The 15175-nt window shown below is 33.0% G+C and overlaps 1 protein-coding gene across 4 annotated transcripts in view; it reads right to left on the minus strand.

Moving 5' to 3' along the window:
• The window catches only part of LOC145259186 (medium-chain acyl-CoA ligase ACSF2, mitochondrial-like), a 138291-nt gene that overhangs the window by 22306 nt on the left and 100810 nt on the right, over positions 1-15175 (minus strand). For 3 of the 4 annotated variants that reach the window (XM_080116960.1, XM_080116958.1, XM_080116959.1), the window contains exons 10-12: positions 13284-13432; positions 8066-8234; positions 6018-6125 (exon numbers count right to left, since the gene is read on the minus strand). In XM_080116960.1, coding sequence (XP_079973086.1) covers positions 6018-6125; positions 8066-8234; positions 13284-13432 — 426 coding nt within the window. The remainder of the gene's footprint in view (positions 1-6017; positions 6126-8065; positions 8235-13283; positions 13433-15175) is intronic. The other variant, XM_080116961.1, reaches the window with a different exon arrangement.

A 15175-nucleotide genomic window follows, 5' to 3' on the forward strand; every position in this document is an offset into this window, starting at 1 on the left:
CAGTGTTGACCACGAGAAGAACCTATCAGGCATGTGCAGTGTAATAATGTATGAAACTGAAACTCGTGTATTGAATGAAAAAAATATAAGAACGAAGTTATGCACATGCAATGCGAGTCTGTAGTTCAGATTGTGATCTAATGACCTCAGCATCAGCAGAAAGTTAAATCTGAACAGTATAGGAAGAAGTGTGCAGAACATGAGACTTGGTTGGTTTGGTTCCATTGAAAGAATACATAAGAATTCTTAGGTTAACAGATATAGAACAGTTAAGGTAACAAGATCAGTTGTGGTGGAAAAGGCCAAGAAAAATACAGGAGTAATAATAAGATTTGAGAGAAAGATAAATAATGACCAGAGATTTTATTTATTTTTTAATTTTTGCAAAATAATATTTTCATAAAAAAAAAAAGGTTGTGCTACAAGTTTGAAAAAGGTTGGGATGAGAGTCAGAAGTTATTCATTTTGTCTATTCTCTAAATTAGTTTAAATCACCAAAATACCACATTTACTCTATGGGCTCACATACTTAAATATCCCCAGATGTTTTTGACGTTTTTTATTTACAAAAGTTAATATATATATATATATATATGTTTATATATATTAGTCATGGGATGATTCCAAAATTTTCGCTGATTCCGATTCTTTAAGCAGTAGAACCCCAGGATAAAAAATTCGTAACAACATACAGTACAGTATATAATACACATGTATATAATCAAATAACATTATAAATAACCGTAAGGTGGGGGGAATATCGTAACCAGGGCCCATAAACACATCGTATTCCACATTGTAACTTGAAAAAACTGTATCCTAGGGCCACCATAAAATGCTAAAACTTTCCAAAAGTCATTCAACACATGTCAGCATGTAAAACTGATGTTTTTTTTGTTTGTTGAAAGTAAATTGAATTTAATTTAAATGTTAGTTTGTTGAAAGTTGATGATTAATTTATCCACACAGATGATACCATGACGAAGAAGGCCAACCCAGACCCAGTTTTAGCAGTGAATATTATTTTTTTGTGAATTTTTGTTTCACAGTTAAATCTTCATTGTTGAAAATGCTTGGCCATTTTCTACCTTCTTTATCTTCAAGACTCCTTATAATTTTCAAAACTAAGGTCAATAGACATCTCCAGTCTTTTGTTTTTGTTAGTTGCTTACATCAAGTGACTTCATGCCTCATCTAGAGCGATTTCCAAAAAACAACTGTTTTAAAACATTTATTGCTGTTCTGTACCCTCTTCATCCACTCCACTCATTGCTATTACAAAATTTCTGAAATTACCTTTGTCATGTCAAATTACTTGTAAAACCTCTTCCCCATGCTATCTTAAAAGTGGCGCCTATTTGGGGAGCAATATAATCAAGTTTTTAACTCATGCAAGAAATGTTTTGCATTTCTTCATTTTTAATTTTATTTTTAATATGATTCATAATCGTATTTAGAAAGAAATCTTGGAAATCTGTAAAACTGTACGCATCAATCAAAAAATATTCCAGAATTTTTTGAAAAACCTAAAAAGAGTATGCATTAATCAAAAAATATTCCAGAATTTTTTGAAAAACCTAAAAAGAGTATGCATCAATCAAAAAATATTCCAGAATTTTTTGAAAAACCTAAAAAGAGTATGCATCAATCAAAAAACATTCCAGAATTTTTTGAAAAACCTAAAAAGAGTATGCATCAATCAAAAAACATTCCAGAATTTTTTGAAAAACCTAAAAAGAGTATGCATCAATCAAAAAATATTCCAGAATTTTTTGAAAAACCTAAAAAGAGTACGCATCAATCAAAAAACATTCCAGAATTTTTTGAAAAACCTAAAAAGAGTACGCATCAATCAAAAAACATTCTAGAATTTTTTGAAAAACCTAAAAAGAGTATGCATCAATCAAAAAACATTCCAGAATTTTTTGAAAAACCTAAAAAGAGTATGCATCAATCAAAAAACATTCCAGAATTTTTTGAAAAACCTAAAAAGAGTATGCATCAATCAAAAAACATTCCAGGATTTTTTGAAAAACCTAAAAAGAGTATGCATCAATCAAAAAACATTCCAGGATTTTTTGAAAAACCTAAAAAGAGTATGCATCAATCAAAAAACATTCCAGAATTTTTTGAAAAACCTAAAAACTGTACGCATCAATCAAAAAACATTCCAGAATTTTTTGAAAAACCTAAAAAGAGTATGCATCAATCAAAAAACATTCCAGAATTTTTTGAAAAACCTAAAAAGAGTATGCGTCAATCAAAAAACATTCCAGAATTTTTTGAAAAACCTAAAAAGAGTATGCATCAATCAAAAAACATTCCAGAATTTTTTGAAAAACCTAAAAAGAGTATGCATCAATCAAAAAACATTCCAGAATTTTTTGAAAAACCTAAAAAGAGTATGCATCAATCAAAAAATATTCCAGAATTTTTTGAAATACCTAAAAAGAGTATGCATCAATCAAAAAATATTCCAGAATTTTTTGAAAAATCTAAAAAGAGTATGCATCAATCAAAAAACATTCCAGAATTTTTTGAAAAACCTAAAAAGAGTATGCATCAATCAAAAAACATTCCAGAATTTTTTGAAAAACCTAAAAAGAGTATGCATCAATCAAAAAACATTCCAGAATTTTTTGAAAAACCTAAAAAGAGTATGCATCAATCAAAAAACATTCCAGGATTTTTTGAAAAACCTAAAAAGAGTATGCATCAAGGAAAAAATATTCCAGAATTTTTTTAAAAACTTTTTAAAAATTTGAAAGTAATGCACAACTTTTAATTTTTTGTTACCAATTTTGGATTTTTATTTATAACTAGCGGAGGGTACCCGGCGTTTCCCGGGTGTTTGGAGGTGTGTGTGTTGGAGGGGGAGGTAGATCAAAACAACCCTGTTAAAAAAAAAAGAAAACAAAAAAAAAACTTCGGCCGGGTGTTTGGAGGTGGAAAAGAAAAAAAAAGTTTAAGTAGAAAGGTAGGCTTGAACCCCGAACCTTTGATGCAGAGGTGAAAAAGAAATGGAAAAAAAAACCTGTGACCTAACCATCTCGACCATGGGAATAGATGAATTGGTAAATGTGTTAAGTTGACGTTTATAAAGTGAAATTACCAGGTGCGAGAACGTTAAGTCGCGTGATGTTTGACCTAGTTTTGTGCTGGAAACCAGTTTCTGTTTTCCCTGCTATGTGGCGATCAAAAGATATCTCGAAATAGCTTGTAAAAGTCGGGTAAATTAAAGATAGCTGCAACTTGAGTTCCTTAGTTGTAGATATTATTATTTAGACAGCATATAAAAAGTTTTAAGAAGGAGCGAGCCAACCGAGAATCATTGCCAAAAAAGCCTCTTGTAGACATACACAAAAAGTGAACATACATACATACATACATACATACATACACACATTTTCGCTTTTATATATATATACATGAATTTTGGATGTTGAGGAAAAGTGAACTTAATGTGCAACCAGCAAGTCCTCGTCTGAACAAGGTGAAAGCAATCTGAAATTAAATTTTCCTACCAACATTATGAAACATTGTTTAATGTTGAATTCCCCTGAAATCTGTCTTACATAGCAGAGATCCTACGCTAGTAAAATAGCTAGTGTGAATTCTGATGAGGGTCACTCTTAGTGCATGTCAAGATAACAGAGATCTGTATAACAGAAATATTCTCAGAATTGAACAAAAGATAGTTGACAAGGCAGGGGCAAGGGATCAAACTGCATAGACATGTAACACTACACATTCTCTGGGCCGCATCCGTCGGATCCTGGTTCACAGGACCATACTTGTGATATACCCTTGGCTGTGTTTGTTGATCCCGGCTCACAGGACCATAGATGCAACCCAGCAGGGCTACACTTTTAAGTTTCTAGTGGTGGACCCTTCGAGGGTGACCAGACTCTCACTGGAAAATACCACTCTGCTGCTTAGGGCACGTAAAACGTGCATGCCCCCAAGTTTGTGTGGCAACACTGTCTATTTCAGCCATCACTTTGACTTTGTGCTGGATCTGGTCTGTCTCTTCCATCATCTGATGTTAGGACATATCTGAAATAAACTGCATCTTCATTTAGACCGGTAATCGAGAAGTAAAGAAAAACTTGGGGTCATTTTCTTATAAACAAAATAATTATTCATAAAATATTCTTAAGATATACAGGGTACATTTGTATAAAGTTGAGTTCTTTGGATTCTTAATGGCTTTGTGGTGCAGGTTGTACAACTTAAGTTCGTTTAGACAATTTCCCAGCTAGGAACAAGAGCTTTTCAACTTAGCTTTTCTAGGGGTTTGTCTTCCCCACCTCACCCCACTGGGCGGGAGGCCAAGGTGACGTGCACTGCTCGAAACACAATCGTTTTTATTAAATTGGTTTCTTCCCCTTCTGTCATTTGATGACTACTTCTGTCTCTTTTCCTCTGAATCTCCTCTTTCTCTTTCCCATTATTTTATATTCTTTTTCTTTTCTCTTTTCTTGTGAATCTCTTCTTTCTCTTTCGTAACCATATCTCTCTTTAATTCTATTTTTCCCTTTTTCTTTCTTTCTCTTCAACTCAAATTACTTTTCCCTCAAGGAAACTGTATTATCTTCCAAAGTTCAATTCCCATCACCTACTTGGTGGTCTAGGACTTAAATATAATAGGTGGACCAAATGACAACTAAAGCAGACATTTTGAATCTAGATTATTGTACTTGTCTCCCTCAATTAGTTATTTCAAATCCATTTTTACCAAACCCAACTAGAAAAACAATCTCTCTCCCCAGCTCCCTTGCTCCAAAGAATCCCATTATCAGATTTACGTTTTCCTTTCATTGAAACAGATATTATTTTGTGGATGGACAGAATTTCGTGAACATCTGTCTTCCCTTGATCAATTGTCAGCATAACCCCACCTTAACCATACCTCATCCTTTCTCATCCTCATCTATCTGTACAGGGTCCTTGGCGTCGCCCAGGATCCCGTTACACAGGGAGGACGTGATATCTACATTTAATATCTTTAATTCTCTTTTTCCCTTTTTCTTTCTTTTTCTTCAACTCAAATTACTTTTCCCTCAAAGAAACTGTATGATTTTCCAAGGTTCAATGACCATCACTTAAATATAACAGGTAAACCAAATGACAACATTTCTTAGATATCAAAGCAGACTTTTTTGAATGTAAGTTATTGTACTTGTCTGCCCTCATTAGTTATTTCAAATCCATTTTTACCAAACCCAACTAGAAAAACAATCTCCCACCATGAACATACAAAGAAATATCTGTATGCATGAAAGAAAATATCCCACACCAAAAATTAGGTGAATTGATCAACTAGTTTTTATTTTTAGATGAGAAAATTAAATTTTATGACTAAACTACAAGCGACGATCTCACAATGCCACATAATATTCTGAAGGAACAAAGGAAATAACCCCAAATCGAAATTTTAGGAAACCATTTTTAACATGGGGAGAGGGAAAACATTGGAAAAACACAAATTAGCTTAAAATTTAAGTTTCTTGCTTAAAAATAAAATTGTCTGATTAATTTAAGTGATTTTTGGTGTACAATATTCTCTTTCTGTCACAGGTACATACATTATACAGATTTTTTTTGTTTTTTATAGGGAGCATTCTGGACAAGTGTGTGTTGAGTTGCTTTTACCATCTACTGGAAGTAACACCCCTCAAGGGAGCAACTCTACGGAATCAAATTACAGTTTTGATCGAGAGAGAAGAACCAGATTTGTTGGTCACTGATGGAGTGCGAAAGGATGAAATCATCAGTGATGTTTTATGTAGATGCCAAAACAAGGATGTAGTCCAGTGGGAAGAACTCATAGAAGCAACTAACAGAGGACTTAGATTGTACCTATGAAGACCTATAGAGGATAGAGTAAAGAAGATCCATGATACTGGCACAACTATAGGAGGTGGAGGAGGAGGAGGAGGAGGGGGAGGAGATTACCTGATTATGGTAGAACATACAGACATCAAAAAGGATAATTATTTATAGTGTGATGTTACCTCATTATGGCATGATGTCTGACCAATTGTTGTACATCTAGTCTCTACAGAATCGTCCATGCGTCCTTGAAACGTAACAGGACTTGTTTCTGTGCTTCCATAGCAAACCTAAAAAAAATGACATTTCGATTATATCTCCTTAACATATGCATCTTTACTTATTGGGTTGATTAGGAAATACTAACATTGAACCAGAAGTATCAGAGTTATTTCTCTTGGATTGATATACAAGTTACTTTTTAGTCTGGATGTTAAGAAAACTCATTCCACACATGTGTAGAAACTCAAACTAGCTTGTCTCTTTTTCTGACTTGGCTTTCAAAGCCAGCAGACAAAATCTAGTTGTCATCTTTGCATAGCTTTCACATATACTGATGCTGCATCAGTTAATTTTTAGCTGATATACAGGAACTTAAGATATGGATGCTATCATTTGGGGAGTCCTTTTTCTGTAACAATCTCTCTCTTTGGCACACAAACAGTTATTGAAAGATGGCCATATATGTCTTACACAACCTCAAGGTAATATGTTCCCCAGATTGGAAGTTCTTGGAAAAAAACCTGTTCATCAAAATTTCATTTGATATTGGGTACACAGACTAAGAAAGAAAGAAAGAAAAGTTCTTTGTGAAAGTTAACATCGTTTCTCTTGTTTTTTTCTTTTTTTTAAATTTTCTTATCATTTTTTTTTAAGCTAAGGATGGGGCATCCTACTGAATGCAGATATTTCCCCACTATCTCATATATTTCAATAAAGAGACCTTTTTAAGATTCTAACCGATTAGATTAAGTGCGACTGTCTGAATCTCTCTTGCACTTGGTCCACCACATATATTTGCCTGGTGGTTTTTGAAATTCTTTTTCATGAGTTCAGTTGTTCCTATAATAACTGAAATGATGGCGATCTTCGTAAGATTCCAGTTTCTTTTCATGTCGAACATAAAACTTTGGTATTTTGTTATTTTTCCTTCTCAGCTCTGTTTAATCCAGCATCGTTGGAAACAGTAACTTCTACTAAGGTTGCTTCTTTCTCTTTAGAAGATTCCTTTTCTGATCTTGATGTTAGGAATTTTTATAGTTCTATTAGTGTGGCTTAATGTTATAATTGTTTGCCACACTTTTATATAAATAGCCACGCCTTATTTGATTACTGGATGGATTTTATATAAATCAAAGCACCACAGTAACCACATGTATAGAACACTATTATATGCTTTTTGGTAATCAATCCACACCATACTTAGTTTTCTGTGTCTTTTCTTACAGTCTTAAAGGATGGTCTTATTGATCAACAACAGGTTCTTGGTACCTACACACTTCCTCCTGGGCCTTGCTGGGTCTTTTTCCAGGTATGCTCTCGAGGAGAGATGTTAACAGATGCTGTCTGCAACCAAGCCTGTGAAGAGTTTGTAGGTCATAGTGCGACAACAAATGAGTCTGTACTTACTAGGGCATTATGTTTCATAATGGTATGAGAGTTGTATCACCTTTTAATAGCCATAATAATTTGGTGAAGCAAAATGACTATGAAGCAACGATTATAATGACTATGAAGCAACAATTATAATGACTATGAAGCAACGATTATAATGACTATGAAGCAACGATTATAATGACTATGAAGCAACGATTATAATGACTATGAAGCACTGTTAGTTGTTTAAGTCAGAAATTGGGTAAGCTTGTCTCTGCCAGACTTTTTGTAATTCTTGAATCCATTCAGCTTTTGTTTTATCATGCCAGCTGTTATATATGGCTTCAACATTTTAGGTTTGCTTTCGTTGCTTTTAGCAACAACGTCTTGGATCCATTTCGCCTCTTAATTGTAGGTAACCTGATTTTCAAACAAACGCTCCCAATAATCCTCCAGCTCTTGCTTTTCGGGTTGCTTTTGTACCATTACAGTGTTCCTTATTAAGCTTTGGTAGAATAGCTGTGTATTTTCTTTAAACCGTTTATTTTCAGTTTTCACCTTATTCTTAAAAATAATAATAGCAGTAATAATCATCATGAAAAATAAAAATAACAACAACAACAACAATACTCACAACAACTTTTGGCATGTGCAGTTTTGTAACTACATTAGTCATCGTAACAACTGGACATGGCGACCCTCCCATAATGCCTGTGTGAAGTGATGTTAAATCATACTGGTTGTTATCCGCTTCATTCAACATGTCGATAAACATTGTTGGGACTCCATAAAGTGAAGTGCATCTGGAGAAAAAGAGATTAAAAAAAAACAATTTGTAAAAGTGAACTTTGACAAAGGATCTTAAATCCGAAATTAATAAGTATCTCAACTTAAAAGAAAGAAAATAAAATTCTTTTATGCATTTTAGCGTGTCTTGAAACAGCTTAGTTGTTTATTCTTTATTTTTCATTTTATCTTAAGATGCTTCTACCACCCGACACATTTTCAACTTCATATTTAATGAACATGCACACCCTTTCAACTTAACATTAGAGAGTTCTATGTGCATTAACAGCAACTTGGTAAAATTCAGTTGTAAGTTATCTCTTTGGAAGACGAAGGTTCAATACAAAGGTTCCATTTGAAATTCCATGCAGATTTTCGAATTCAACAGAAAGATTCCAAAGTTTGACAAGATACACCTGAAGAAGGTCGGAGGTTAAATCGACTGAAATATTGTGAAAAAAAAACCCACTCCAGATGAAAACAGTCACCCAAAAAATCCAAATAGTATGAACAGCTTTTATTTTATCGACGTTTACTAATACATGGAGACACTTTATGATGGTCATCAGTATTTCTGACACAGCTTAATACTCACTGAACCCCTACATTTCAGGTCAGAAGCTTGTTAAATCAGAGTGCTTCCTCAGGACGAGCATGTTCATTTCAGTTGGGGCTGTGACGATTAGAGCGTTGGTGGTGAAAAAGTAGCTACATCAGATTAATTACTAATCACCATTTTTGTTGATTTCATTTTTTTTATAAATAGATGTGAAAAATGATAAGAAGCACAAAAAACATGAGATGTCAAATGCCTTACCATATTATATAGATTGGATAAAGTCATAAAATTTGAAATGTCTTAACATATTATATAGATTGGATAAAGTCATAAAATTTGAAATGTCTTAACATATTATATAGATTAGATAAAGTCATAAAATTTGAAATGTCTTAACATATTATATAGATTGGATATTGGATAAAGTCATAAAACAGTAAAGCAACTGGCCCTGATGGCATTCCAGTTATAGTGCTGAAAAAGTTCCAACCAGAACTTGCCCCCATACTTACAAAACTGTTTAAGCGTTGCCTTAAGGAGAAGTGCTTCCCAACACCCTGGAAAACCTCATCAGTTTGCCCTGTATTTAAGAATTCAGGTGAAAAGTCATCTCCCTCTCAGTACAGACCAATAAGTCTCCTGTATGTCATGAGTAAGTTGTTGGAATCCATATTAAATAAAGAAGTAGTCAACCACCTCAACAGAAACAACCTTCTTGGTGACAGGCAATATGGTTTCTGCTCTGAAAGATCTACAGCAGATGGGCTAACGGTTATATCACATAGGATTAGTGAATCTCTTGACAAAGGTTTCCTTTCCAGGGCAATTGCTCTTGACATATCAAAGGTCTTCGATAAGGTATGGCATAAGGGCCTACTTCACAAGATTTCCAGCTACGGTATTACTGGAAATGTTTTCTCAATCATTAAATCCTTTCTCTCTGATAGGTTCATAAGAGTAGTGGTTGATGGGCAGAAATCAGAGGCCCACAGTATTAATGCTGGAGTCCCTCCAGGGGTTTATCCGGGGCCCAACTCTCTTCCTGATCTACATCAATGATCTCCCAAAACGCATACTTAAATCATTCGTTGACATCTATGCTGATGACACGACCATCTATGGCAACACATCAAAGGCCGTAAATGACAAAGTTCTCTCTAATTCTCTCTCCTCTGATCTTGAGCGTGTGTTTTTTTTTGTTTTTTTTACACAGTGATCACCACTTATCAAGGCCCGGAAGCCACTCAGGGATAAGGGTTATTGCAAGTACATTAAGTTAGTGAGGAGATTCGCTGAAGTGTTTACTTAAGGGGGCGGTTCATTAGGAATTTGTTAACATTGGACTTGAAGACATCCAAATAGTAGTCCGGAGGGAAGCAGGCAGACGGAACAGAGTTCCACAGGTGTGCAGTTCTAAGAAAGAAGCTTTGTTCATGGAATCCGCGTTTTGATTTAGGCACAGATATAGAGTGGGGGAAATTTTTCACAGTGGATTCAGCTAGACGGGTGTTTCTCGTGAAAGATTGGCGAGGGGGGACCAGAGATTGGAGTTCAGACGAGCATCTACCATGGAAATAACGATAAAACAAGGACAGGCTCGCAACGTCTCTTCTGTGGGAGAGAGGTTGCAGGGTAGAGAAAAGGGCATCCCCCACTAAGCCACGAAGTCTATTTTGTACTCTGTCAAGGCAGGATAGGCTGTTTTTAGCAGCTCCTGCCCAGATATGGCAGCAGTATTCCATCCTTGGACGTACTTGGCTTTTATATAGATAGAGAATTGCATCAGTAGTGAGATATCTTCTGGAGCGGTAGAAGGATCCCACCATCTTTCCAGCGACCTTGGCAACAGACTTGATGTACGTGTTCCATTTCAGATCAGAAGTAAAGGTCAAACCCAGAAGCTTGTCAAAACACGGAGCCTCACCCAGACGAGAGCCATCCATCACAATTGATGCCAGATGGGGATCAGAGCGTTGATGATGTAAGGATAGGAGTTTGGTTTTGGATGCATTAAAGGTAACCAGCCACATCTTCCCCCACTGAACCACGCGCTCAAGATCAGAGGACAGAGAATCAGAGAGAACTTTGTCATTTACAGCTTTTGATGTGTTGCCGTAGATGGTTGTGTCATTAGCATAGATGTCAACGAATGATTTAAGTATGTGTTTAGGGAGGTCATTGATGTAGATCAGGAAGAGAGTTGGGCCCAGGATTGACCCCTGGGGGACTCCAGCATTTATATTGCAGGCCTCCGATTTTTGTCCATCGATCACTACTCTTATGAGCCTATCGGAGAGAAATGATTTAATGATTGAGAAAACATTTCCCGTTATACCGTAGCTGGAAATCTTGTGAAGTAGACCCTTATGCCATACCTTGTCAAAGGCCTTTGATATGTCAAGAGCAATTGTCCTAGAAAGAAAGCCTTTGTCAAGAGATTCACTTATCCTGTGGGATATAACTGTCAGCACATCTGCGGTAGATCTTGCAGAGCGGAAACCATATTGTGTGTCACTAAGAAGGTTATTCCTGCTGAGGTGGTTGACTATTTCTCTATTTAATATGGATTCCAGCAACTTACTCATAACACACAGTGGTACACAGTGTGGTACAATGGGGGAAGAAGTGGCTGGTCACTTTTAATGCATCCAAAACCAAGCTTCTATCTTTACATTATCAACGCTCTGATCCCCATCTGGCATCAATCGAAATGGATGGCTCTCGTCTTGGGGAGGCTCCATGTTTTGACAAGCTTCTGGGTTTGACCTTTACTCCTGATCTGAAATGGAACACGTGCATAAAATCTGTTGCCAGGGACGCTTGGAAAATGGTGGGATCCTTCTACCGCTCCAGAAGATATCTCACTACTGATGCAATTCTCTATCTGTATAAAAGCCAAGTGCGTCCAAGTATGGAGTACTGCTGCCACATGTGGGCAGGAGCTGCTAAAAACAGCCTATCCTGCTTTGACAGAGTACAAAATAGACTTTGTGGTTTAGTGAGGATGCCCTTTTCTCTTCCTTGCAACCTCTCTCCTACAGAAGAGACGTTGCAAGCCTGTCTTTGTTTTATCGTTATTCCCATGGCAGGTGCTCGTCTGAGCTCCAATCTCTGGTCCCCCTTCACCAATCTTTCATGAGAAACACCCGTCTGGCTGAAACTACTGTCAATAATTTTCCCCACTCTTTATCTGTGCCTAAATCCAAACGTAGATTCCATGAGCAAAGCTTCTTTCTTAGAACTGCATGCCAGTGGAACTCTCTGCAGCTTGCCTGTTTCCCACCTGACTACAACTTGGACGTCTTCGTCCAACATAAACAAACTCCTGACAAACCGCCCCCTTAAGTAAGACACTCTATCAAAACCCCCAATACTAATGATTACTACAATACTATCTCATTGATTACTGTACACGCAATACCCGTATCCTTGAGTGCCCTTCGGGCCTTGATAAGTGGTGACGCCCACGTAAAAAAAAAAAAAAATGAAATGTGAAACCTATTGCTATATAGATTGGATGAAAATTTAAAATGTGAAATGCCTTAATATATTATATAGATTGGATAAAGTCATAAAATTTGATATGTAAAATGCCTTAACTTAATGTTATATAGATTGAATATGGTCATAAAATTTGATATGTGAAATGTCTTTACATATTATATAGATTCGATGAAGTCATAAAATTTGAAATGTAAAATACCTTAATGTATTGCTATATAGATTGGATAACGTCATAAAATATTAAATGTGAAATGTCTTAACATATTATATAAATTGGATGAAGTCATAAAATTTTAACTGTGAAATGCCTTAACGTATTGTTATATAGATTGGATAAAGTCATAAAATGTGAAACGTGAAATGTCTTCACATATTATATAGATTGGATAAAGTCATAAAATTTGAAATGTAAAATGCCTTAATGTATTGCTATATAGATTGGATAAAGTCGTGAAATGTGAAATGTCTTCACATATTATATAGATTGGATAAAGTCATAAAATTTGATCTGTAAAATTCTTTAATATATTGTTATACAGATTAGATAAAGTCATCAAATATGAAATGACAAAACTCTTAGCACATTATATAGATTGGATAAAGTCATAAAATTTGAAATGTAAAATGTCTGAACACATTATATAGATTATTGGATAATGTCATAAAATTTGAAATGTAAAATGCCTTAACATATTGTTATATAGATTGGATATAGTCATAAATTATGAAATGTGAAATGTCTTAGCATATTATATAGATTATATATATATTATAGATTGGATAAAGTCATAAATTGGAAATATAAAATGCCTTAACATATTGTTATACAGATTGGATAAATTCATAAAAATTTGAAATGTAAAATGTCTAAACTTATTGTTATATAAATTTGATAAAGTCATAAAATTTGAAATGTAAAATGTCTTAACATATATAGATTGGATAAAGTCATAAAATGTGAAATCTGAAAGAATCTAAATTTTTAAACAATACTTCAACTCACTTTTCAGCTTCTACAGCTTTTAACGCTGTCCGTGCATTAAACATTTTCGATGGAAACACACATGTTGATCCATGAGTGAGCATCATTAGGGAACCTATAATGGATCCGAAAGCATGGTACAACGGAACAGGAGTGCAAATCCGTGTTTCCTGAAAGAACATAAAGTTTGTTTTGATTCTTTGGACTACTGTTCTCATCTTAAGTGCCATTTTCACAACGTTTCGATCGATGTAATCTTTAACCATCTTCAGGTGTATTATGTCAAACTCTATCCAGTCATGGCTGATGGAACAAGAGCATGCTACACCCGTGAAATAAATAAAGGTTTCCGTTAGAAATTCCATCCAAATTCCTGAATTTGATAGAAACATTCCCGATTTTAACAAGATACACCCGAAGAAGGTTGAAGGTTAGATCGACCGAAACGTTGTGGAAATAACATTCAAGATGAGGACAGTAGTTTTAAGAATCCAATTATAATGTAATAATAAATATAATTATAATAATATAATAATCAATATAATTATAATAATCAATATAACTATAATAATATAATAATCAATATAATTATTATAATATAATAATCAATATAATTGTAATAATCAATATAATTATAATAATATAATTAATATAATTGTAATAATTAATATATTTATAATAATTTAATAAATAATATAATTATAAATATATAATAATCAATATAATTATAATATGATAATCAACATAATTATAATAATATAATAATTATAATAATATAATAATTAATATAATTATAATAATTAATATAATTATAATAATATAATAATTAATATAATTATACTAATATAATAATCAATATAATTATAATATTTAATATAATTATAATAATATAATAATCAATATAATTATAATAATGTAATAATTAATATTATTATAATAATATAATAATTAATATAATTATAATAATATAATAAGCAACATAATTATAATAATATAATCAATATAATTATAATAATATAATAATAATTAATATAATTATAATAAATGTAATAATTAATATAATTATAATAATATAATCAATATAATTATAATAATTAATATAATTGTAATAATATAATAATCAATATAATTATAATAATGCAATAGTTAATATAATTATAATAATTTAATAATTAATATAATTATAATAATATAACTAATATAATTATAATAGTATAATTATAATAATAATATGATTTTCAATATAATTATTATAATATAATAATTAATATAATTATAATAATATAATAATCAATATAATTATAATATAATAATATAATTATAATAAGTTATATAATTATAATAATATAATAATTAATATAATTATAATAATTAATAAAATTATAATAATATAATAATCAATCCTTATTTCAAAAATTCAGAAACGTAATATTCGAAAAAGTTTATAGCAAAACCATTGTTCAATCAATATTTTAATTTTTTTTGTTTTTTTATTATCACTGCTTCACTACTTATCAAAGGCAACAGCCACACAAGGCTAAAGTTTAATGAAAGGAATATATCATAGGGGTTGAATAATGAAACGATGAATGAAATTAACAAAATTCGATTACTTATGAGAATTTTTAAACTTATGATCCGAGTGTTGTTGGTTAAAGGAGAAACGCAAAATTTTATATTTGAAAATGCAAATAAGTGATTAGCAGTTGAATCAATTATACCTGAGGAACCCCGAAATGAACGAAAGGGTATATATAGGGTCACACTGTACTTTTGTTTTACTTATGGAAAAAAAAACATAAGCAAATTAAAAAAAAATCGTTTTGCTCCCCAACTTGACAACAATTGCTGGGTCCAATGTTTCCATGGTCTTCCCTTTCATCTTCTTTTCTGGCCGTATCATTGTCTCTCGC

This window comes from Euprymna scolopes, chromosome 34 (assembly GCF_053919585.1).
Source record: "Euprymna scolopes isolate OS-2025 chromosome 34, ASM5391958v1, whole genome shotgun sequence".
Taxonomy (NCBI): domain Eukaryota; kingdom Metazoa; phylum Mollusca; class Cephalopoda; order Sepiida; family Sepiolidae; genus Euprymna; species Euprymna scolopes.